The sequence below is a fragment of the Camellia sinensis genome, chromosome 14, assembly GCF_055761805.1.
Source record: "Camellia sinensis isolate YWXY chromosome 14, ASM5576180v1, whole genome shotgun sequence".
In the NCBI taxonomy this organism is placed as follows: domain Eukaryota; kingdom Viridiplantae; phylum Streptophyta; class Magnoliopsida; order Ericales; family Theaceae; genus Camellia; species Camellia sinensis.
The window spans coordinates 67,910,057-67,935,345 of record NC_138974.1 but is presented as its reverse complement, the minus strand read 5'-3'; the positions used below and the strand labels follow the sequence as shown (position 1 = coordinate 67,935,345).

General features: G+C 35.0%; 2 protein-coding genes across 12 annotated transcripts in view; both read left to right on the top strand.

Moving 5' to 3' along the window:
• The window catches only part of LOC114290834 (uncharacterized), a 98,554-nt gene that overhangs the window by 60,135 nt on the left and 13,130 nt on the right, over positions 1 to 25,289 (top strand). The window lies entirely within an intron of this gene.
• LOC114290872 (uncharacterized) lies at positions 13,487 to 14,671 on the top strand. Its single transcript, XM_082904971.1, has 3 exons — positions 13,487 to 13,552; positions 13,634 to 14,211; positions 14,260 to 14,671. Exons 1-3 carry the CDS (start codon positions 13,487 to 13,489, stop codon positions 14,669 to 14,671), a joined length of 1,056 nt encoding a protein of 351 aa, XP_082761097.1.

Genomic DNA, 25,289 nt, shown 5'->3' with positions numbered 1-25,289 from the left:
CCATGAAAAACAACTAGGGCTTCAAATTCGAATTGACTTGCGACTTCGATCTCCAAAATGACGAACAGATGTCGACTCAAATGAGAACCCAGATGTTACGAACTTGAATCGATGAACCCACCCAGATGATGCAAACTAAAATCGCCTTCAACTTCGAACTGAAATGCCCTCTCTCGTCTCTCTCTCTTTCTCTCTCTCTGTGTCACCTCTCGCCTCTCTCTCTTCTTTTTCTTCTCCCGACTCTCTTCTTTCTTTCTTTTTCTTTTTTTAATTTATTTTCTGTATAAATATATATACTTATATATTATATATTTTATTTAGTTTTTTTTCTTTATAAATTTATGTATTTTATGTATTTACCATCATTATATTTTCTTTTAATTTCTCTATTTAATTTTTTTACTTTTATAAACATATATACCTTTTTATAAATATATATATATATATATATCTTTTAGTGTTTCCTCTTTTATTGAATTAATGTTACTATGTTAGTGTTTGTTAATTTTAATTTAAGATGAATGTAATATAAATTTACATAATACATAAAAATATATTTAAAAAAAAATAATTAGCTGTGTCCCCCGCTGTGTCCGTGTCCCCATTTTTTTGGAAATTACTATGTCCCGTGTCCGTGTCCGTGCTTCATAGCTTCATTGTAATATTTAATTTTTTTGGTATAAAACTTATGACTTACCTACCAAACAAAAAATAATAATAATAATCCAAACCCCAACCCTAATCTAAGATTATATAATGCCATGGCCTCTATGGTTTAGTGCCATGAAAAATCGTGGTCATAAAAAGACATTGAGAAAGTTTTGATGCACTGAATCTCTATTTATGCATTCTAGCAGGCAAGAAATTGGAGGTTTTGACCTTAATCTCCTTTGAAGCTCTAGTGGATTTTCAAACTAATTGCTTCTTGTGATTAGCTTTACCATCTAACTAATTGCTTCTTGGATTTTCAAACTAATAATTATTTATTTTATATAATAAAAATATAAAATCCTATTTTGCACGTGTCTCCCACGTGTCGTGTCCATCATTTTTTCAAAATTTTCATGTCAATGTGTCCGTGTTGTGTCGATACATCTTTGTGCTTCTTCGCCCTAGTGCAAAGATAAGATGAGCACAAGATGGGCAAAAGTCACTATTCTGGACTACTTAAAAAGATTTATTTCTAATTTGGACTAGGTATTTCAATCTAGTTGTGGACCGAGTTGCCCAACAATAATAAAAGTGCATTCTAAATCATATTTCAACCTAGTTTGGCTCGAGTTGCCCAACAATAGTGAAATAGCATTTTCTAGAACGTTGTTCCATATCCATCGGATCAAATTAAGGCTACTTTTTATTTGCGTTGGGAGGAGCTGTCATCTCCAGTGACGTGTTGTGCTATAAGCCCAAAACCATGGGCTAGTTCCCCCCCCCAAAACCACGGGCTGAGTTGTCATCTCCAGTGACGTGCTGTGCTACGAGCCCAAAACCATGTGCTGGTTTCCCCCCCCCCCAAAAAAAAACCTATGGACTGGTTTTTCCAAAACCACAGTGTAGTTTCCCCAAAAACCATGAGTTGGATGCGGTGGGTTTTAGGTGGCTGATTTTTGTATATGATTAATTTACTGGCAGCAGTCGTGTTTCCTATGCTTGGCTTCATTCTAAACTTTTTTAGATCTACTTGGTAGATTATGTTTTTTTGTAGAAGCTAGACGTGTTTTCCCCTCTTTGTAGGATATTGTTGCCTTAAGGCATGTAATGAGCTTCATTGTAGTATTTAATTTTTTTGGTATAAAACTTATGACTTACCTACCAAAAAAAAACAAAAAACAAAAAAAATCAAACCCCAATCCGAATCTAAGATTGTATAATGCCATGGCCTCTATGGTTTAGTGATATGAAAAATTGTGGTCATAGAAAGACATTGAGAAAGTTTTGATGCCTTGAATCTCTATTTATGCATTCTAGCAAGCAAGAAATCAAAGGTTTTGACCTTAATCTCTTTTGAAGCTCTAGTGGATTTTCAAACTAATTGCTTCTTGTGATTAGCTCTGCCATCTAACTAATTGCTTCTTGGATTTTCAAACTAATAATTATTTATTTTATATAATAAATATATAAAATCCTATTTTGCACGTGTCTCCCACGTGTCGTGTCCATCATTTTTTGAAAATTTTCATGTCAATGTGGCTGTGTTGTATCGATACGTGTTTGTGCTTCTTAGCCCTAGTGCAATGATAAAATGAGCACAATATGGGCAAAAGTCACTATTCTGGACTACTTAAAAAAGATTTATTTCTAATTTGGACTAGGTCTTTCAATTTAGTTGTGGACCGAGTTGCTCAACAATAATAAAAGCGCATTCTAAATCGTATTTCAACCTAGTTTGGCTCGAGTTGCCCAACAATAGTGAAAGAGCATATTCTAGAATGTTGTTCCATATCCATTAAATCAAATTGAGGCTACTTTTTATGTGCGCTGGGAGGAGTTGTCATCTCCAGTGACGTGTTGTGCTATGAGCCCAAAACCATGGGCTGGTTCCCGCCCAAAACTATGGGCTGGTTTTGCCAAAACCAAGGGCTAAGTTGTCATCTCTAGTGATGCGCTGTGCTACGAGCCCAAAACCATGTGCTGGTTTTTCCCCCAAAACTATGGGCTGGTTTTGCCAAAACCACTGTCTAGTGTCCTCAAAAACCATGGGTTGGATGCTTTGAGATTGGTGGGTTTTAGGTGGTTGATTTTTGTATAGCATTAATTTACTGGCGCCAGTTGTGTTTCCTATATTTGGCTTTATTTTGAACTTTTTTAGATCTACTTGGTAGATTATGTTTTGTGTAGAAGCTAGACACGTTTTCCCCTCTTTGTAGGATTTTGTTGCCTTAAGGCATGTAATGACCATCATTGTAATATTTATTTTTTATTTTTTATTTTTTGTATAAAACTTATGACTTACCTATCCAAAAAAACAAAAAAAAAAAATCCAATCCCCAACCCTAATCTAAGACGATATATTGCCATGACCTCTATGGCTTAGTGACATGAAAAACTGTGGTCATAGAAAGACATTGAGAAAGTTTTGATGCTCTAAATCTCTATTTATGCATTCTAGCAGGCAAGAAATCGGAGGTTTTGACCTTAATCTCCTTTGAAGCTCTAGTGGATTTTCAAACTAATTGCTTCTTGTCACTAGCTCTACCATCTAACCAATTGATTCTTGGATTTTCAAACTAATAATTATATAAAATCCTATTTTGCACGTGTCTCCCACGTGTCGTGACCATCATTTTATGAAAATTTTCATGTCAATGTGTCTATGTTGTGTCAATACGTGTTTGTGCTTCTTGTCTCTAGTGCGAGGATAAGATGAGCACGAGATGGGAAAAAGTCACTATTCTGGACTACTTAAAAAATATTTATTTCTAATTTGGACTAGGTATTTTAATCTAGTTATGGATTGAGTTGCCCAACAATAATAAAAGCGCATTGTAAAAATGTATTTGAACCTAGTTGTTGCTCGAGTATGAAAGAGCATATTCTAGAACATTGTTCCATATCCATCAGATCAAATTGAGACTATTTTTTATGAAGTTGGGAAGAGCTGTCATCTCCAGCGACGTGCTGTGCTACGAGCCCAAAACTATGGGCTGGTTCCCTCCCCCCCCCCTCCCCCTCCCAAAAAAAAAACTATGGGCTGGTTTTGCCAAAATCATGGGCTGAGTTGTCATCTCTAATGACGTGTTATGCTACTAGCCCAAAACCATGTGCTGGTTTCCCCCCCAAAACTATGGACTGGTTTTGCCAAAACCACAGTCTAGTTTCCCCTAAAACCATGGGTTGGATGCTTTGAAATTTGTGGGTTTTAAGTGGCTGATTTTTGTATATCATTAATTTACTGGCACCAGTTGTGTTTCCTATGCTTGGCTTCATTCTGAACCTTTTTAGATCTACTTGGTAGATTATGTTTTGTGTAGAAGCTAGACATGTTTTTCCCTCTTTGTAGGATGTTGTTGCCTTAAGGCATGTAATGAGCTTCATTGTAATATTAATTTTTTTGGAGTAAAACTTATGGCTTACCTACCAAAAAAAAAAATTCCAAACCCCAACCTTAATGTAAGACTATATAATGCCATGACCTCTATGATTTAGTGACGTGAAAATCGTGGTCTCAGAAAGACATTGAGAAAGTTTTGATGCCCTGAATCTCTATTTATGCATTCTAGTATGCAAGAAATTGGAGGTTTTGACCTTAATCTCCTTTGAAGCTCTAGTGGATTTCCAAACTAATTGCTTCTTGTGATTAGCTCTACTATATAATCAATAATTTTATATTCAATTTGATTAGATCATTTCTTGCTTCTACTCCAATTCATGGAGTTAGCAACCTTGCTTTTTTGTCTCCCTCTTTGCTCCAAATCATGAGGCAGGGGATTCATCTATAAGCTTTCCCTTCAATTCAATCTATGAGTCTGAAGCACCTCTTATTTGCTTCAATCATTGGTTATAGAAACATATCTTTGGTACTTATATAATAAAAAAAAAAAGAAAAAAGAAAAAAAAAAAGAAGATGATAGAAACATATCTTTGGTTGCAGACTTGCAAATTTAGTTGCTGATAGTGTTTATTAATGCGTTACACAAAGGTTGGGATTGGTCCACAATTCATCTAATCTTTGCATATCTCCTTTCCTCATAAGAGATGGGGCCATTTTTACATCTACATCATTTAATTTTACCTTTCTACATTCAAGTGATTATATTTTATTGTGCCTTGTTATTATACCATTTTTATATGGTGTGATTTGCTTGTATCTTTTCTTTAAGACATCATTTGCTCTCTGTCTTTGTTTCTTTGTTCTTAGTATGAAATATTTTTTCCCCCTTCTTTCCTTAGTCACTGATAAAAATAATCACTTGGAAATTCTAAGATAATCTAAGTGCTCGATTTGTTCTAAAGTAGAGAACAAGAATTTGGACAAGTTGGGTGTGTAAACCTTTCTACTTTTGGTTATTTCTCAAACCACAACCTTATTTCATGTTCTTTAGAGATGACTTTACAAGTAGACCCTAAGAAACATGGACATGTGACACGAAATGGACACATCGACATAGAAAATTTTCAAAATATGTAGGACATGACACTTGTAGGACACATGTAAAGTATATAATTTTATATATTTTTTAATGTCATATATAAGGATAAGTAATTACCCTATGTCATGTATATATTTGAGTCGAGGATAATATGTATAATTTTATGTAGTTTTTGTTTTATCATTGGAAAATTTAGTGAAAAATCCTTGGGAAAGTAAATTCTAAGTGCACCCAAATAAATTCTAATGCATGAGATCCCTCATTTTAGATTTAATTAATGGTATGTGAAGGACACGTGTGGGGAATTAAATTTTAATGACAATTTTTTCCCTTCTAGTTGTACAATCCTATGGTTTTTTCTTTCTCACTCGCTCGCTCTATATCTATCTCTTTCAGACACAAAATTTACACTATATTTGGGAACCTAGGAGAGAAAAGAAAAGAAATGATTACTTAAGTAATAAAAGAAAAGAAAAGAAAAGAAAAGAAATGAATGTGATTTCTCTCCTTTTTGTTTGGATAAGGAAGAAATAAAAGAAAAGAAATGATTATGATTTCTCTCATTCTTGTTTGCTTAGATTTCATTAAGAGAAAAGAAAAGAAATTATTTTATGTTATATTACCAAAATAACCTTTTTATATTCATTTTATTTCTTCTATTTTTATAGAGACAAAATTAGTATTATAAAAATAGTGGTTTCTTTTCTCTCCCAATCTCTCCACTTTTGGGAAGATTGAAAATAAGGCTTATAAGAGAAATGAGTTTCTCTCCATTTCTTTGTATTTCTTTTCATTTCTCTCTACTTAAGTTATCCAAACAAATAAAAGAAATACATATCACTCTATTTCTTTTCTTTTCTCTCCAAATCACTCAATCCAAACATAGCGTTAGTGTTTGATTGTCTCCACCGTCGGCCAATTTCCCTGATTGTGGCATTTTGAATATTTTAGTCCGACTCTAGGTTGTGTTTTCTACTTTATTCCCAATATAGTGTGAAATGGGTTTACCAAAACCGTTTTCCTTAAAACGGCATTGGCAAAGCCGCTTTTGATGAATAAAAAAATAATAAAATTTTCGTTTTTGTAAAACCGTTTTTATTTTTATTAATTTTTTTTTCAATTTATAAATATTGTTTGCCTAAAATAATAATTTTATCATAAATAGAAAACGGTTTTCGGAAAGCCGTTTCATTATAAACAAAACCCGTCTCCTTCTCCCTTTACGAAAGCCGTTTTTGATATCCAACCCATCTTCTTCTCCCTCACTCAGCCGAACTCCGAAGGGAAGACCGACGATGAAGAGGAAGCAACGAACAACGGCCAACAGTACACGACCGGGAAAACGAGGAACACCTTCATCAAACACCCATATTTAGGTTTGTATTGCATAAATGAGGGTTTTCATTTCAAATTTGGGATTTTAAATTTCGAAATTAGGGATTGCTGAATCTAGGGCATTGAAAAGTTACAAATTTTGTTATTCGGAGGATATAGTTTACGATTTTCTGTATCTCAGTTCACTTTTTTTGTATCTCTGTTCACTCCTTTTTTGTTTATCATATAATATCCTTATTTTCCTCTTTTTCAATACACTCTTAGACACAAGATGTAGTGGAATTTTGAAATATTGAAATCTTGAGACATAATCTTGTGTTTGGAAATGTATTGGGAATATAGGGCAAAATTTTAGAACAAAAGTAGAAATAGCAATGAAGTAGAGTGGGATTGGATTTGTGGTGTTCTATTCCTACAACATTCCTAGTTGGGGCAATACTACTGGCCTTGGCTCATTATTAGGATCCTTGGGGCATCTCCAATGGAGATGCCGAGCACACTACACACAGATTTATACAAGTATACACACCACACGTTTGGCCATAAGCTAATACACCTAAAAAATCAAAATTTTAATTATATTCTCTTTAATTAATACACAGAGATCCTTGGGGCATCTCCAATGGAGATGCTGTGCACGTTTTTTTTTTTATAAAAAGCTAAAAAATACTAAAAAAACCCACTTTCCAAATGAACGCTGAAGGCTACACTTTTTCTTTCCTTTTGATAAAAAGACTATGCGCATATTTAACACTAACATTTTCATTAAGTACCGAGTCCTTCACTAAATTAACAAACTTTTAATACAAAATTGAGTCTACTTAATCTTATATGTACATTTTAACACACACTAAGCCTGTTATGAAGATGATAAATTGCAATATTCACAGTACTTGAAATGGCAGTTCAAAGAGATTGCAATACACACGCGTGCCTCTTATGAAGATGGATACCATTCCTGTGAACAAGGTTGGGTTCAAACACCAAAACATTTCTCCTTTGAAGTTAGTTTGCTCTTGACAACAACACAAATTTGTGACATATATGAAAGATTCATCAATGTGTCATATTTCTTGTTTGAAATTCTTCAAAAATTTATTGTTTGCAGACCATTTTCTTATAAAAACATACACCACCAAAATCAGAAAAGTGGGGGGAGGGGAACAAAAGATGATGGAAAATCTGAAATTGGTATTTTATTTATTTCAATTATTCAAATATAACTTATGATGTCATTCAAATGTAATTTTATATGAGCCTCCCAATAAGATGTACCAAAAAATCCCAATACAAATAGTACGAAAACCAACAATAGGATTCACCACATTCAATTTGAAGTAATTTCAGAGCCTAACGATGTTTTTCATAGAACAAATTCTAGACAATAAAATTAAAAGAGTACGTTCATACAATACCCTCATCTAATGCTTTGATTGTTTTAAGACGCCACATTGCAGCTTCAGGATTGAATCTCAGTTCCCATGTAGGCCAGTAATGCAAATCCTGCTTCAATGTTAGTACTCGAGGTTTCCCATTGAAGTGAACTATCCTTACACGAATGAACTCCCCGTCCTCTATTTCCTGTTAATCAGAGCATAAGAATTTATAATCCGACCATATAATGTTTCTTTTACATAAACATAACATCTAGTTGAAAACGAACTCTAGGAAAATGAACTTTAAATGCATAGTCGTATGTCTTGTGAGCATAAAATTGAAAATTAGATAAGGTAGTTCATGTCTCATAAAATGAACCCATATATATATATATATACTAGGCAGGGAGGCCATGGCCTTCCATGGTTTGTGTGCATGTGGTACTCACCCTGATGGACTTTCAGGATGGTATAGAGTTTGAGTTGGAAGTAGAGAGATTTTGAATTGAAAATAGCAAGTTCACAAGAAGTAAAGTTCGAATTGGAAGTACGGAGAGTTTACCATTGCTTTGCTAGTTTGGCCAAATGATGCCTTTGGCCTTCAAATCTTCAATTAATAGTCTAGATAGATATACAAATATCAACAATCCAATGGTGTGGAAACTATATAATTCTTCCATTATAACCAAATGATTGCCTATTATATATTTTAATTAATAGTCTAGATATGTATAAATTTCAATGATCTAGTAGTATGAAACCTATCTACATCCTTCCACCACCTTATGATGAAAAAATTCTACAATTATCTACCTAATTATAGGGATTTCTACAAAATTTTACATAAATCTAAAATCGAATTCGTAACTCAAATATTTGATAAAATTCCCAAGTTGTGACATTATTCCCCGCCTAATACGACCACATCCTTAACGCAAATTCCTCGTGAAAGATTTCGATATGCTCTTCGAATTGATGCAAGAGTTTTGCTAACTCGCTAACTCTCAACTTGTCAATTTCAAGTAGTCCATCTATTTTACTTGGTATTTTTAACACATCATTGGAGTTCCTAGTGATTCCAAACCTTTAAAATATCCAAATTCAACCTTTTAAATCTCCACATTCAAGACGTATTAGTAGTATAATTTTCTCTCAATAAATGCAAATTATACAGATATCATTTTTAAGCAAGAGACTATCTTATTTACGATTGACCCATATAAACACTAGCTTTATAGTCAGTCAGTAAAGAGATGAGACATAAGCAAAAGAGTGGACTCTATGATTTCTTCTTCTTCTTCTTCTTCTTCTTCTTCTTCTTCTTCTTCCCACTGTCCCACTGTCCACTACGTTGGGATTGAGCTCTCATATTAGTCAGTCAATACGACCGGATACCAATCCAAATATATATATATATATATGTATTTTTGAGATCATATTAGTCAGTCATTACGGCCGGATACCAATCAAAAAATATATATATTTTTGTAAGTGGGTTGAGGAAAGATTAAAAACAAAGGACAACAATGAGTTGCTTGGAGTTTTTGGTGATTCAACATCACATTGTTGTCCTCGAACCCCCTACGGCCATTGATGGACACTTGGACTTCATAATTTTCTGAGACTTTACCTCTTGAATGATCAACATTGAATTAATATGCCAAATGACCGAGGAATGGAGGGGCATATTTTAGAAGATTTAATTTTAATTTCTACATTTGGATTTTAAATTTGTCAATAGAAATGGCAAGAAAAAAAAGAAAAAACAAGATAAAAAAGTTCATAATTCTAAAAGTTTGGGAATAACAAATGCCTTCAAATAATAATATAATAGGTTTGAGAAAACTTCACAACAAACTTAACATATTTTTCCTTGTATTTTAATTACATTTTTTTTAGTACATAAAAAGAAAATTATAAATATGTGCAAGAAAGATCCTAAAACAAATATGAAAAGAAAAAGCCCACATCTAATAAGGAAATCAAACCTTTTTTGAAAAAAGGAAAATCCTATAATTCAGAGCCTCTAGATATAGAAGTCTGGCCCGTTTGGACCAAGCCCTATAATAAGCCCACAATTTTCTTGTATGAGCCCATAGCCTAGCCCAACCCATTACATCGTATACAATAACAACAGATCTAAATCGAGTTATTCAAGCCTAGATATATGGAAAATGCTACCATAGGCACCTGCCACAAAATGTGTAATCCTATTACAAATTGACGTAACAAAAAATGCCGCAACAAAACCATAAACTTTTACATCATGCATAACCTAACTACAAATTGGCATAATAAAAAATATCGTAACTAAGCCAAAAACTTTTACATCATTAACCACAAAATTTTGGACATTTTATTATGCTAATTTGTAACGAGATTATACATTTTGTTACTGATGTTACACAATTTTATGGTAAAACCATATTTTTGTGATAGAGTGCAACCCTTTAGGGCTAGATATATAGATACTAGGGTAAAATGCCCATGCCTTGCACGGGGTTACAGGTACTATTGTGATAAATTTAAATTTAAGAAATACACACATTCTAATAGAGTTTAGAATTTTTTTTTTTAAAAAAAAAATGAGCTTTTATTTTTGTCTTCATCTATTTTTGATTTTTTTTTAGATTTTAATTAAAAATCTATTTATTTTGATGCACCTAATATAAATATACTTAAAATTTTCATATTTATGAGAAGTCTGAAAAAAATTTCACTAAAAAATAAAAAATATGAAAAAGTGCTTATTTTTTCTTCTTTTTATTTTTAGTAAGCTTTTTTTCTTCTTTTTTTCTTTGTTTGTTGTTAATTTTGGCTAGTACTTTGTTCGGTGGTACGGTATGGGTGTGCATATGTGATGTCAAACTTGGGTTATAAATTGATGTTAAAGAAATCAAATGTTGTTATTAAAATGTGATAATTTTCCCGTCTTCTCTAATAGGATCAAAATTTCGTTTCTGTACATTATTTCGATTAGGTTGGAAATGAAAATAGAATTGGAAACTTTTCAAACTTTTCGAAAACATGAGAAATAACAAAAGGATTTGAAAGTGTATGAAAATATTTAGGAAAAAAAACAAAAACTTTTATTGATGTTAATAAATTCTCAATAGTTAATTACTTGAACATGTTGAGTGTTATGAATGCTTAGTTGGATAAAGGGGTTTCCCATTTTAAGAAAAATATATTAAAAGAAATTGCAAAATTCTTGTAACAGTAGGCATGGAAAAATAAACAATCGGTGCATTGCCCCTTAATGGATTCTAGACTACGAGCACAATTGGTAGCTAATTTGTTATCACAATAAAGTCTCAAAAAATCTTTTTTGGTTGGTCTTAATTCTTGTGGTAATTTTTAGTCAAAAGAAGTTCAAAGAGTCTATGTGTCATTGATTTGCACTTGATCTGACATCTGTTTGACTGGCATTTACTTTACCAAGTTGCAAAGATAACCTCTTTATCAATGTAATTAGCCCAATCAAATGGAGTTAAGAAAACAAATGTTTATTCAACAATCCTCAGAGCTTCTTCTAAACTGAGGTGTTGTAACTCCATGCGTGAATTGATTAGCTGTAGCTACATGAATCTATTAGATTAGCGATTGACCCAAAAGCTTAATGTGTTTATGTTTTTAGAAGGCAAGATACCTTTTATTCTTCATGGAAAGTTGGAATTTCAATATTTTATACTATTGTTTCAGACTGAACAATTGTGGGCATGGTGGTTTAGAGTTTGAACTTGTGAACAATTTAGGGTTTTCCTATTGGAAGTTCTTAGGTTGTTATAGTATGAAAAATTAGGGCTTGTAAAATTAGGTTCTCATAGTATGAAGAATTAGTTTAGTAGAGTTTTTCTGTATCAAAGGCCTATTGGTTATAATGTCTTACATGAATAGTTCAATACATGAAGATGAAATGAGAAATTATGGCGCGCATAGTGAGGTTGTGGGAAGAGTTCTTATAGTATGTGCATGCTATTTCATAGAATGTGAAATTAAAAAAATCAAAGTATGAAAGCAACTACACACGAAACACATGACGAAAACGGGTTTTATAAATCTAAACAAAATGTCAATTAAAGATATGGAAAAGGTTCTTTCAAAGCATTTGAAAACACCCACCCATGAAAGCCCCAAAAAAAGAGTTTTAATTGAAAAAATTATCTAAAAAAATAATAATAATACCAAAGGGAAAGCATAACAACATAAAACAAAGAGTAAAGGAAAACATAAGCTCGTAAGAAGGGATGAAGAAATCATGGCAAATCACAACAAAAGAATTGGAGAAATGATCCCACGCATGATTTTTTGTTTAAATGTACAAATAGATAATCCTTCTAAATAATACAAGAAATATAAGTCATGTAGGATGCTATTATATATGGAGCAAATAACTTTCATTTCCATGTTCATGTCGATATGCCACTTAAATATTTTGTAATACCAAAAGACCCATGCCTAAAGGCACTCCTGTGTAATATATGTGGTGTTTGCTCTCAAATGTGCTTACTTTATTATTTTGAAATAATTGAGTTACTTTGAATGCAAAGTGTAGGTATGGAAGTTGTGAGCATTATGTTCTATTGGGGTGGAAAGATTTTGCGCAATCACGATGAAGGTGTGTCGTACGACACCGAACCTCAGGGGTTGTATAATGTGCACAGGGGGATAACATTGGGCGAGTTGGAGGCTATGATGGTGCCGAACGTTGGTACGCATGGGGAAATAATGCGATTAGAGTTTAAATGTAGACTCCTATGTCGAGGGAAGTATAGGTTGCTGCCAATCAAAGATAATGAGACCTTAAGTAATGTCTTAGAGCTCCCACATAAATTAGGCCCTGATTATTTTTTGGAAATCTATGTGGAGAAGGAGAGCAATTTTGGTGGCACAGAGATGCCAATTCCGGTGGGTGGGACATTCACTCAAATGTTGACACAATCGCAATCCCCTGACAATACACTTATACAGTTTGCACACATGTTCCCTGAAGATTACCCTCCATTCAATCATTCTCAGAGTTACAATCAATTAAATGCATCACAGAACGTAGATGGTTATTACAATGCCGGAGCAGGTCCAAGTGCTCCGACAACGTATAATCCGATGGTTCTTACAACCCCATATCCCCACTGGAAAGAATGTCCACGGGTTTGTAATGTTCAACGTACAACGTAGACGGCTGTCCAAAATTATGCATTCTCCGATGATACAGTGCCATTGTTTGACGAGCTTGGAGTAAGTGATGAAGATTCCGTGGAAGATGTGGATGGCGCATGGGAAGGTGCAGACAATGACTCCTGTGATGACGAAGTTGGAGGGCATCATGATATGCAGGAGGTACACACAAATGTCCATATCCCTTTCTACCATAATTTGCATTTCGACAATGATGGTTCCATCACTAACCGTGATGTTGTCGAACGTTGGCCATTGTGGGACTTCGAAACTGCTCATTTGGAGAAAGGAATGATATTTACTGATAAGAAAAGACTAGTGCACGCTGTTTAGTTGTATAACCTGAAGCGCAATCGAGAATGCAAGGTCGTAGAATCCAAAGGAAACAGTTGGGTGGCCGAGTGCAAGCACAGCTGCAACTGGAGGGTTCGGGCAATGAAGTTGAAAAACAAAGATTTCTTTCAAATTAGAAGGTTTGAAGCGCCGCATCAGTGTGTGTACTCTAGAATGAATAGGGACAATTGCAACCTCAAGTCTGAGGTCATTGCTCATTTCATCAAGGCACAAATTGTGGTAAGTGCCATGCTAGATAGATTATTGTTTTTAGGATTTCATTATGACTGTAATGTATTCAAATATAATTTATATTTGCAGATATCACCAGAATTGCCTCTTGCTACCATAATTGAGGTCGTGAAGGAGAAGTTTCAGTTCACTATATCATATAAGAAAGCGTGGCTTGCAAGGACGAAGGCAGTTGCAATGGTGTTTGGTGACTGGGACAAGTCGTACCAAAGGTTGCCTAGATATATGGCTGCATTGCAGGCATTCAATCCAGACACAGTTGTCATGTGGGACATGATTCTGAATTTGCACTCTACCTCAATCGGAACTGAAATGCACATGAACTATGTGTTTTGGGCATTTAAACCTGCAATAGAAGGCTTCAAGTATTGTCGTCCAGTGATATGCATTGACGACACCCACTTGTATGGGAAATACGAAGGGAAGATTGTTGCAGCCACTGCAGTGACTGCTGCGGACAAGATTGTACCTCTTGCCTTTGTCGTTGTTGACAAGGTGATGATCGAGAGTTGGGGTTGGTTCATTACTCTGCTTAGGCGACATGTGTGCCATAACCGAGAGAAGGTCACATTGATAGTCGATCGATACACAGCTTTGCTTAGTGTCGTGTCAAGAATTTGGGACAATCCAGCAGTTCAATCTAGAGGGTACCATAGGTATTGCTTGTGACACGTATGTAGCAATTTCAATGAAAGATTCGACAATACAGTAGTGAAGGATCTTGTGTGGAGAGCTGGTTCTGCACAGCAAGTGCGGAAGTTTAACAAGATAACGGACGATATCTACAAGCTTGAGAAGAATGCTGAACGGTGGTTTAGACGGATGAACCCTATTCATTGGACATTGTGCCATGATGGTGGTTGTCGTTGGGGCATATTGACGACAAACCATATAAAAGGCTTCAATGGTGTACTAAAAGGCGCACGCAGTGTTCGCATTACAGCATCAGTTGAGATAACTTTTTATCGGCTCGTGAAATATTTTGACGAGGGCAGGACCATTGCTGAAAATGCGAGTAATCGGGGTCACTTATACACGACTAATGTTCAACGATGGATTGACGAGAACCAAGCTAAAAGCGAATGTGCATATGTTGGTACCGATTAATAGGTAATTTTTATTGGATGCACCGAATTCACTACACATTAACATTTCGCACTCGTCGATCATTGATGTTAGTCTATATTTAAACATATATGCATATTAATCCACGTACATACATTTTTCCTACAGGGGAATAGGGGAATATGAGGTGAGGATAGCACCGCATGGGATGAGGGATGGTGCTCGTCAAATAGTTAGTCTCTGACCACCGAGTTGTTCATGTGGGAAGTACACATTATTTCACTTGCCATGTTCCCACATGCTTGCTGTGACAGCAGACTTGGGCGAGGACAGAGTATAGGTTGGAAGTCTGCAAGCATATCTTCGCGCAGAAGTTTAGGCCCATGCCGCACGAGCAATATTGGCCTGACAATGATTACCCAACTTTGCTTGCTATTCCAGCTCGACAACGTGAAGTTAAAACGGGTCGTCCTCAACATAGCCGCATCCACAACGAAATGGATACTTCCAGACAAAGTGAATTGCACCATTGTAGTTTGTGTTTGCAAAGAGGGCATGATAAGAGAAATGTCCAGCGAGAATCCGATCGATTCGACAGTAGTTTTTTGTCTTCTTCATATATTAGTTCCACGCTACTTTCTTTGAATTGGAGTCAATGTAATATTCAATGAATCAGTATTCGGTAAATTGATAATGTATTACAACTTCAATTACTAATGACATAGATTTGGTCAAATGTGGCAAATCTCTTCAATTGCTTTATTTGTTGCAAGTGTCCTTTGTGCACTGGATTGTGCAAACTTTGGTGCGTTGATGGTCGATTGTGTCCTGACCTCGATGGACACCAGTTTATCTAATGTTAGAAAAATGCAAATATTCACAGAATAGATTAATAATCACCAATATAAATGCAGTTTATATTCAACATTTTGCCACATTTTGTTATGTGGGAAACTATTTTTTTTTAATTGTTTTTTCCAAAATCCATTACGTGGGTGATGGCCCATTTTATGAATTCAATTATTTCTCGGGCATTTACTACGTATCCGTATATGCTTAGTTCTTGTAAAAAGTTTGACTAATGTATTTCAAATCTACATAAAACCCTCTTCAAACCTTCGTACTTCTTTCCTGTCCAAATGACAACTCCTTTAAAGTGAAAGCACGTTTTTTCATGTCATACAAGTTGACGTGACAACACACTAACAATAACTTTAATCACATAGGTGCCATGTGAACCTTATCTCCTATGACAATAATGTCAAATGAATTACTAATCACCAATATAAATGCATGTCATATTTAATGCGCTGCCACATTTTGTTAGGTCGTGAATTGTTTTTTTAGTTTCCAAAAATTCATTACGTGAGGGAAGACCATTTTATCAATTCAATCATGTGTCTTAAATTTAGTACATATTGGTAAATGCTTAGTTGTTCTAAAAATTTTGAGTAGTGGATTTGAAATCTACTTAAAGCATGGGTTTTCATGGAGGTAATAGCCACACTTTAGGCAGCCTTCGTTGGCGTGAACTACCTGCACCCCTCGAAGACATTTCTTGTACACAGCAAAATATAAATTATAGTGCTTGCTTAGTTATTCATTGAACTAGGCAAAACTTTACATAAATTATAGTGCTTGCTTAGTTATTTCGGGTCACAGATGATTGCATAGGAATAGAGCTTAACACTTGGTATGATTTTAGCCCCCGTCTGCTCTGATTCTGTTCATATGCATTAACTTTGCCGAAAACGCCTTCAACTTAACCGAAAAAGGGTGTTAAGGGGGAGAAAATACGAAACAGCCCCTGAACTACTGTATGGATGTCACGGTCACCTTCCCCATCATAAATAGGAGCTGTGACAACAGACGGAATTTAATTAGCCCGTGTAGGTTGGGAGTTAGAGCCGAAAACGCCTTAAACTTAACCGAAAAACGGCCTTAAGGGGGCAAAAATACGAAACAGCTCCTGAACTACCGTATGGATATCACGGTCACCTTTCCCATCATAAATAGGACCTATGACAATAAACGGATTGTAATTAGCACGCGTAGGTTGGGAGTTAGAGCCAAAAACGCCTTAAACTTAACTGAAAAAGGGCGTTAAGGGGGCAAAACTGCACCACAGCCTCTAAACCACCGTTCAAATGTCACGGCCAGCTTTCTCGTGACAAATAGGACCTGTGACAACAGACGGAATGTAATTAGCACGTGTATGTTGGAAGTTAGAGCCGAAAACGCCTTAAACTTAACCGAAAAACGACGTTAAGAAAGCGAAAATACGAAACAGCCCCCGAACTACCGTATGGATGTCACAGCCAACTTCCCCATCATAAATAGGAGCTGTGACAATAGACGGAATTTAATTAGCACGTGTAGGTTGGGAGTTAGAGCCGAAAACGCCTTAAACTTAACCGAAAAATGGCGTTAAGGGGGCGAAACTGCGAAACTGCGAAACAGCCCCCGAACCACGTTACGGATGTCACGGCTACATTGCCTGTGAAAAATAGGACCTGTGACAATAGACGAAATGTAATTAGCACGAGTAGGTTGGGAGTTAGAGCTGAAAATGCATTAAACTTAGTCGAAAAATTACGTTAAGGGTGCGAAAAAGCAAAAAGGGCGTTAAGGGTGCGAAAAAGCTAATTGGTAAACTCACTTTGTTGCTGTATAATTGATATTGTGTGTCATATCCTCATAAATCGTTATTTGCCTATTTTAGTTGAAATAACAATATGTTAAGCTAAAAGGAATCATTGACTGATTTTTATTTATATAGTCTTGCTATATCAATTGGTATATTCGTTGTGTTATTCATCTAAATTCAATTGAGTTAGTTATCTAACTTTTTCCTTCTCCATAAGCTAAATTACTTGTTAAATAAATTGAACCATATTCTATTTAAACAAAAATCAAGCTCTGCATTTTTTATTACTTACCTCACTGGTTTTTGTTGCAGATTGATAATGTTGGCATGGATACGGTGATGTTTTTGGGCCAGATTGATGATGTTTGCATGGGCGCAATTTACATTATATTTCTTGTTTATGGAAAATATGTACAGCTGATATGTTTTGTTATTAAGTTTTTTTTTTTTTTTTTTTAGTTTGAATTGTAATTGTTGGTTCAGATAGTATATGTATTTGTTAGATTATACTATGTTTATGGATTCTTATTTTCTTTGATATGTACGGTTAACAGTTAAGTTATGTATATGGTTGAAAATTGAATGCTACAGGTTGTGGAGAAATATTTTTATTGAATGGTTGAGAATTGAATGCATGAATAGATGGATGAATAATTTTGTATATACACAGGTTACAGGTGACACAAAAAGTATTATTTCTTGTAGTGTTATTTGGTGTTAGAACAGGTGTGTTGTTTTTTCTTAATGGGTTAAGCTTCCAAAAAAAACTCCGCGTTAATGTTGACTTGTATTGGGTTGTTGTTATATGCACAGGTTACAGGTGAATATAATATTTTTACTCACCAAACATACAAATAGATTTGTATACATTTTTTTTTTTTTTTTTTGTTGAGGAGTGCTCTTTCCCTTGCAATTCTTTATTAGTTCATCACTTTCTTTATTGAATTGCAGTGAGTTACTGAATGTTCTGGATTAATGAATGGACTCTCTCAGATTTCTTTAATGCTTTGGAATTTTCATGTTTGGTCTTTCAATTTTCAATCATTAGATTAAACATTAAGTGTTTAATGTTTGGTTTAGGAATAAGTGTAATATAGTGTGTATAGTTATGTATCTTGATATATAACTGTTAAATTTCTAGAGATTATGTGGCATGTTTGTTATGAATAATAGGAATGTATGTTGAATTAAAAAAATACTTAAGGTTTGTGTTAAAAATTTGTGTTAATATACAACTCCATTTTTTGTACCCACTTTATAGACTCAGTGATGTGTAAAGAAATTTTTTGTACCCACTTTATTTAGTTTTTTTGATTTTGTTTATGAATTTTTTTTTAAAAAAAAAAACAAATTTACTTGTTAGATGATTATGACGACTTTTGAAAAAACTTAAACTTATTTTAAAATTTTGTGTTAATAATTTTTTTTATGATTTTTATGAGAGCATTACTAGGTTTGTGTTAAAAATTTGTGTTAATAATTTGTGTTACATGTCATGAAAATTTAATATCAAAGAGAGAGAGAGATAGAGTGTGAAAACAAAATTAAGGTTTGTGCTTTCAAATTTGTAGACAGTAGGACTGTCATGAAAATTTGCCCCCACTAATTATCCCACAAAATGAAATTAAAATAGAAATATAATATCATGAATCCAAGTAAACACAAAATCACAACAATGCTGCATTGCATTTTGACAGATAAAACAGAATTTGTTACCTGGAGAAACAATCTTAAAGCCAAGTGGTTGGTCCAGTTGGGGGACTAATAAAGTTAAGACAGACGAACTGCCGCCTTCAACAGCACGTAAAACAGAACAGGTAGCTCAGTCAAAAGCTTCCCTTAACTGGGGCTCCTCAAATAGTGATCCTTTTCTTAAAGAATTTCAATCTCCATCAGGAAAGAAGAAAGAGTCACCTTCCAATTCTTGGAAGTCCAGTCAAAATGATGACTCTAGTAAGGAATGGGGGGTTGACTGAAAACTAAACTTGGGGGCTGGACAAACATTACCCAAAAACAAGTGGTTGGTCCAGTTGGGAGACTAATAAAGTTCAGACAGACGAACTACCGCCTTCAACAACACAGAAAACAGAACAGGTAACTCAATCAAAAGCTTCCCTTAACTGGGGCTCCTCAAATAGTGACTTCTACGTAAAGAATTTCAATCTCCATCAGAAAAGAAGAAAGAGTCATCTTCCAATTCCTGGAAGTCCAGTCAAAATGATGACTCTAGTAAGGAATTGGGGGTTGACAGAAAACTAAACTTAGGGACTAGACAAACATTACCCAAAAACAAGTGGTTGGTCCAATTGGGGGACTAATAAAGTTCAGACAGACAAACTACCACTTTCAACAACACATAAAACAGAACAGGTAGCTCAATCAAAAGCTTCCCTTAACTGGGGCTCCTCAAAATAGTGACCTCTACGTAAAGAATTTCAATCTCCATCAGGAAAGAAGAAAGAGTCACCTTCCAATTCCTGGAAGTCCAGTCAAAATGATGACTCTAGTAAGGAATGAGGGGTTGACAGAAAACTAAACTTGGGGGCTGGACAAAAATTATCCAAAAACAAGTGGTTGGTCCAGTTGGGGGACAAATAAAGTTCAGATAGACGAACTACCGCCTTCAACAACACAGAAAACAGAACAGGTAGCTCAATCAAAAGCTTCCCTTAACTGGGGCTCCTCAAATAGTGACCTCTACATAAAGAATTTCAATCTCCATCAGGAAAGAAGAAAGAGTCACCTTCCAATTCCTGGAAGTCCTGTCAAAATGATGACTCTAGTAAGAAATTGGGGGTTGACAGAAAACTAAACTTGGGGGCTGGACAAACATTACCCAAAAACGAGTGGTTGGTCCAGTTAGGGGACTAATAAAGTTCAGACAGACGAACTACTGCCTTCAACAACATAGAAAACAAAACAGGTAGCTCAGTCAAAAACTTCCCTTAACTGGGGCTCCTCAAATAGTGACCTCTACGTAAAGAATTTCAATCTCCATCAGGAAAGAAGAAAGAGTCACCTTCTAATTGTGAGAAAAAATAAAATTTCATATATATTTTGTAAAAAATTGTTAGCCTATCTAACAAACTAGTTCTATTATTTTATAGGACTCTATCTATCTAAACAAACACACAATTTTTTTTCCCTTTTCTTTCACTTTTCTGTATGATTACATTCACTTTCTTTTTTCATGTATTTTCTATTATATCCAAACAAAATGTTGCAGCAATGCATTTTTTTTTTCTTTTCTTAAATCTTCTAAGCAAATGGCAGAGAATTTCTTTTCTTAAATCTTCTAACCAGAAGCAAGCAACAGAGAATTGATAGTGATTGAGCGAAATAATGTCTTAAACAATATTGTATGTTGTGTCGTATCTTCGTTACTGGAGTGCAAGACAATGTTGTTGTTCATCTAGCTTACGGATGTATTTCAACTATTTGTTATATGAACCTGAAGTTTATGAAATCACTACATTTATAAGTACACAAATCCATTCATTGAACTATTTGTAGAATTACAAGAACTATTCAAAAACAATTGAAATATCTCCCTTCATTGATAAGTCGTGGATAAGCATTACAAATCCATTATAAGATAAATGGTTTGGTCATTCATCCAAACAATTTCATTCATTATCATCATCATCTTACATCTCAATATCATATTCATACATAACATCCATGCTCCAGGCGAAGTACTAGTGTGCATCATCCATTAACCCATCTTCAGCACGCTCATTTGTGGTCTTCATTAGTAAGGACCTTTGCAAACGTTGGGTCGTGCGATTAACTTCGTCGCGGATACGATGCGATGCCCTTTGCAACAACTGTGGAGTGTCAGTTGGCATACGCATGGCTAACCGGTGAGGAAATTTAATATTAACTTCACGACATAACTCAACGAGAACGTTTGCTCGAGTTATGCGAAATTCCCATTCAGCTCTCATGGTATTGACGGTGGCATATGAGTAACGCAAATTTGGATTTAATGGGTATTGAAATTCATCTCCATCAGCAACCCAATAACGACCCATTGCTGAATATAGATCAACCACTGTATATCTCATGATGATATCGCTCGAAATAGCTATAAAACTTTTGTTGTGGTATGATGCGATATTTATACCATATATACACATGGTAGCTGTATGTATGAAATTATTGTAAACAACTATGCATCAGAGTTGTCACGTCAACTTTTATGACCTGAACAACTATGCATCAACTTGATAGGAGTTGTCACTTCGACTTTTATTTACTACTCAGTGCATATCTGAAGGTTTTAAGCAAAGTTCAAATCCGCTTGGAAATTTAATTTAATTTTTCCGCTTACAAATATAATTCAATTTGTTTTTCCTTGACAACATATTTAATTTCATTTTTTACCTTACATATTTCATTTAATTTAATTGGAGAAATTTGACCAATTTAATTTGAAGTTAATTATGTGTTGATTTAAGTCAGTGTTGTTCTTGTCTGTAACACTTTCAAGTTCTGTACATCGAAAAACCCATTCATTCTAACTCTACTACAAATTAATCTTCAATACATTCTAACTGTATAATATTTCATCTTCAATGTTTATGAATCTATTTGGGGCTGCATAGGGTGGCTTTTTAAACACAAAGGGTCTAATTGTTTTGTTATTTTGTTTTGACACCCCTCAAAATTTTTATGAATTGCATAATTCACATGGGCACAGTAGGTATGGTACGATAATAAATTGTAGCTCGGCACAGCGATACGTCCAACATTTCTCAGTAATGCTCGCCAGTGACTTGAACAGATATAATAATTTGGATGCTTTGTTTTTTCCTCAGATGCTATGTGACTTTGTGTAGCGATGCAGTGATGCATGTGACTTTGTGCAATGATGCAGTGATGCATGTGACTTTGTACAGTGATGCAGTGATGCATGTCACTTTATGCAGTGATGCAGTAATGCATGTGACTTTCTGACTTTGCCATGCTTGTATACTCTGTGACTTTTTTCCTCACATTACGTTATGCATGTGACTTTGTGCAGCGCAACTTACATGCTTTGTTTTTTCCTCACATTTCAGAATTCATCTAAGTCACATTAATATGACCACATGGCAATAGTGTTGATAAACAATTATGTGATGGACTGAAAGAGTGAAGTGTAATTTACCGAATATAAAAAGAAGCAGAAAATGCAAAGAGGAGAAAATGGGATGACTGTGAAGTTCATTAAGCGAAAATAAGATAAAATATAGACTGCAAAGTTCCATTCATGTTTACATATTAGGTGAACATTTTATTATTTTGGTGAAAAAAACAACGATAGTTTTGCAGGTCGAAGTGAGTTGGACGGTTGTGTATTTACTTGCACTCTGTTTCATAGTTGTTTATGAACAATATTACTTTAAAACAAAGAAAATTAAAGCCATTGTTTCATTTTATGATTTCATTCATAATTTTTTAAAAACACCAATTTGTACTGAAATCGTCAATTCCAAGTGACTACTTACTGTATTAAAAAAATAAGCATGAAAAAATAGTTTCATGTGGCGATGTGACAACTCACTGCATTTTGTTTTATTTGACAACTCACTGCTCGAATATGAAGGGATTGCATTGTGATCCTCTGGCCTACAATTATGATTTTATCTGACAACCACGTCCGTGACTACATCATAGGTACACAAAGTCATGGGTACTTAGGATTGCATGAAATGAATAACATAAAATAATATCACGGATATCACTTCTTCCATAGTGCCCCAGCATGCATTATCGTCACTAGATCATCTCTAGTTAACCCCCACTATGATGTCTATAAATAGCGATACCCCCAGTATGATGTTTGTTCAAGTCATAACTGTCACAACCCAAACCCACCCCTATGGGTTTAGCACCGTAACCGGCCAGTAATCCGAGATTATCGAAGGCCTGCTTAACAGTAAAACAGTAATACAGAGTACAGGGGCTGGCAGATGCCAAAATAGTAATTAAAAGATGTCCAATGAGCTATGACAGTCTATATGCAAAAAGTCTTTTTTAAAACATATTCACATTCAGGACAAAACAGTACTATACATACGTCATATATAATCATTCAAGTTAGAGACCAAGTCCCTACCATAACAGTACAGTAACAGTCTATACAGTCTATACAAAACGGAAACAAAAATGGGAAATCTAAAACACCCCGAAGCAGCCTTAGCTTGGCAACACTTGGAACCTCTCAGTGAGGCACGATGGTTGGCTTGACAAAACAAAAGCTAATCCGACGCTCTTAACTCCGATCTGGTGCCTGAACACCTATATATATATATAAACAGTAAGCTAAAGCCCAGTGAATAACATATGCGTAAAGAGGTTAAGAATGAATGTCCTTTCAGTATTGAAAACAGTCATTTATCAGTATATCAGTCATTTAGTTTGCGGCTCATAATTCATGCCATAACAGTCATTCCAACACTATAATAGTCATTTGTGGTACATCCAATAGCAAAACAGTACAGTAGGTCTTAACAGACCGAGCAGTCAATGATGACCATCATATCAGTAAACAGTAGTGGTTCTAAACATGGGAACCGACAGAGATCTCTGTAATAGTAGCAGTAACAGTTCAATAACAGTAAATTGCTATGGATGCCACGAATACAGTTCACAAATAGGACAAACATTCATTTAGTAAACAGTGTCATTTTATAAAGCAGTACAGTCATTTGTTCATAAAATAATCTCAACTGAACATATCTTTACAACATTGTTACTCACAGAGCACTGGGCTATAAGCAGCTAGAGCGTCCTCGGATACTAACCCTACAGTTACAGAATGAACACACACTAAGCTACACAGTTGGGAAATAATAACTTAATCCCTAATTTGCCGTGGTGTGGTTCTACATCAATATCCTCATTAAGATGCCTTAAACTAGGCCTAGGAGTGCCTAGGATGGAATGATGATGCAAAGATGCACTTTAAAACACTTTTTAGAATTTCAGAAAACAGGGGTCTTGCTCGAGCGTGGCTTTCTACGCTCGAGCGGACATGCAGACAAAGGATCTCCGCTCGAGCGTGACTTCCGTCGCTCGAGTGGACTGTAAGCTACAGTAAAAGTACTGGATGCACAAAAATCACGCTCGACGGGCGCTCAATCCACGCTCGAGCCTGAACTCTCTCGCTCGAGCGGACTGTAAACACATGCAAAGTACTGGATACACACATTTCACACTCGAGCGCCACTTTCCTCACTCGAGCAGACTACATGAACACAAGGCGTATGCTCGAGCGTGGAGTTCCTCGCTCGAGCGTGAGTCCAAAATCTGGAATTTCCAGATTCGAACCTCAAGCTCAAAACTTAACTTTAATGCATCAAAACTCAACCTCTTGGGCCTATTTTCTGGAAAAACACTTTAAACCCATAATACAACATGTTTTGAAGATCAATTTGAGAAATCAAAGCCCAAAGGTAGTTCAATTAAAACACAATTTCATCAAAACTTCAAGAACATGATGAACATGCAACATGCATGAATTTAATCAACTTCAAAGCTTCCAAAGCATGATCAAATGAGTTAATCCACTCCCAAACATGATGAATTCATGGACTATAACCCAAATATGGACATGCATGCAATAATTTCCATGAAAACAACTCTAAATTTCAAGAGATGCACATGCATGCATGATACAAGCTTTAATTCAACAATTTAAGACCAATTCTAGACTTAGATCACTAAAATTCCATGAATCATGCAAGTTCAATTCACAAATGAGAGGATGAAATTTCTACCTTATGTCTTGAATTCAAGGTATACAAGCTCAAATAATGCAAGACTCATTCAATCTCCTAAGCCTCCAAGCTAATTTGGTTGAAAACAAGTTTTTTCATCTCCTTCACTCTCTCTAGTCGATTAAGCTCAAGGAAATGGGCTGATGAAGTGTTGTAATGCTAGCATATAGAGATCAAATAAAAAGCTCATGAAAGTCCACTAAATGGCATTCTCGTAAATAAGTCCAACTCTTGTAAATTAACATTA

Coding starts and splice junctions, on each gene's coding strand:
- LOC114290872 (XM_082904971.1), top strand. CDS start 13,487: ATGAATAGGGACAATTGCAACCTCAAGTCTGAGGTCATTGCTCATTTC. Junction 13,553..13,633: donor TCATCAAGGCACAAATTGTG/GTAAGTGCCATG, acceptor TTATATTTGCAG/ATATCACCAGAATTGCCTCT. Junction 14,212..14,259: donor CCAGCAGTTCAATCTAGAGG/GTACCATAGGTA, acceptor TTTCAATGAAAG/ATTCGACAATACAGTAGTGA.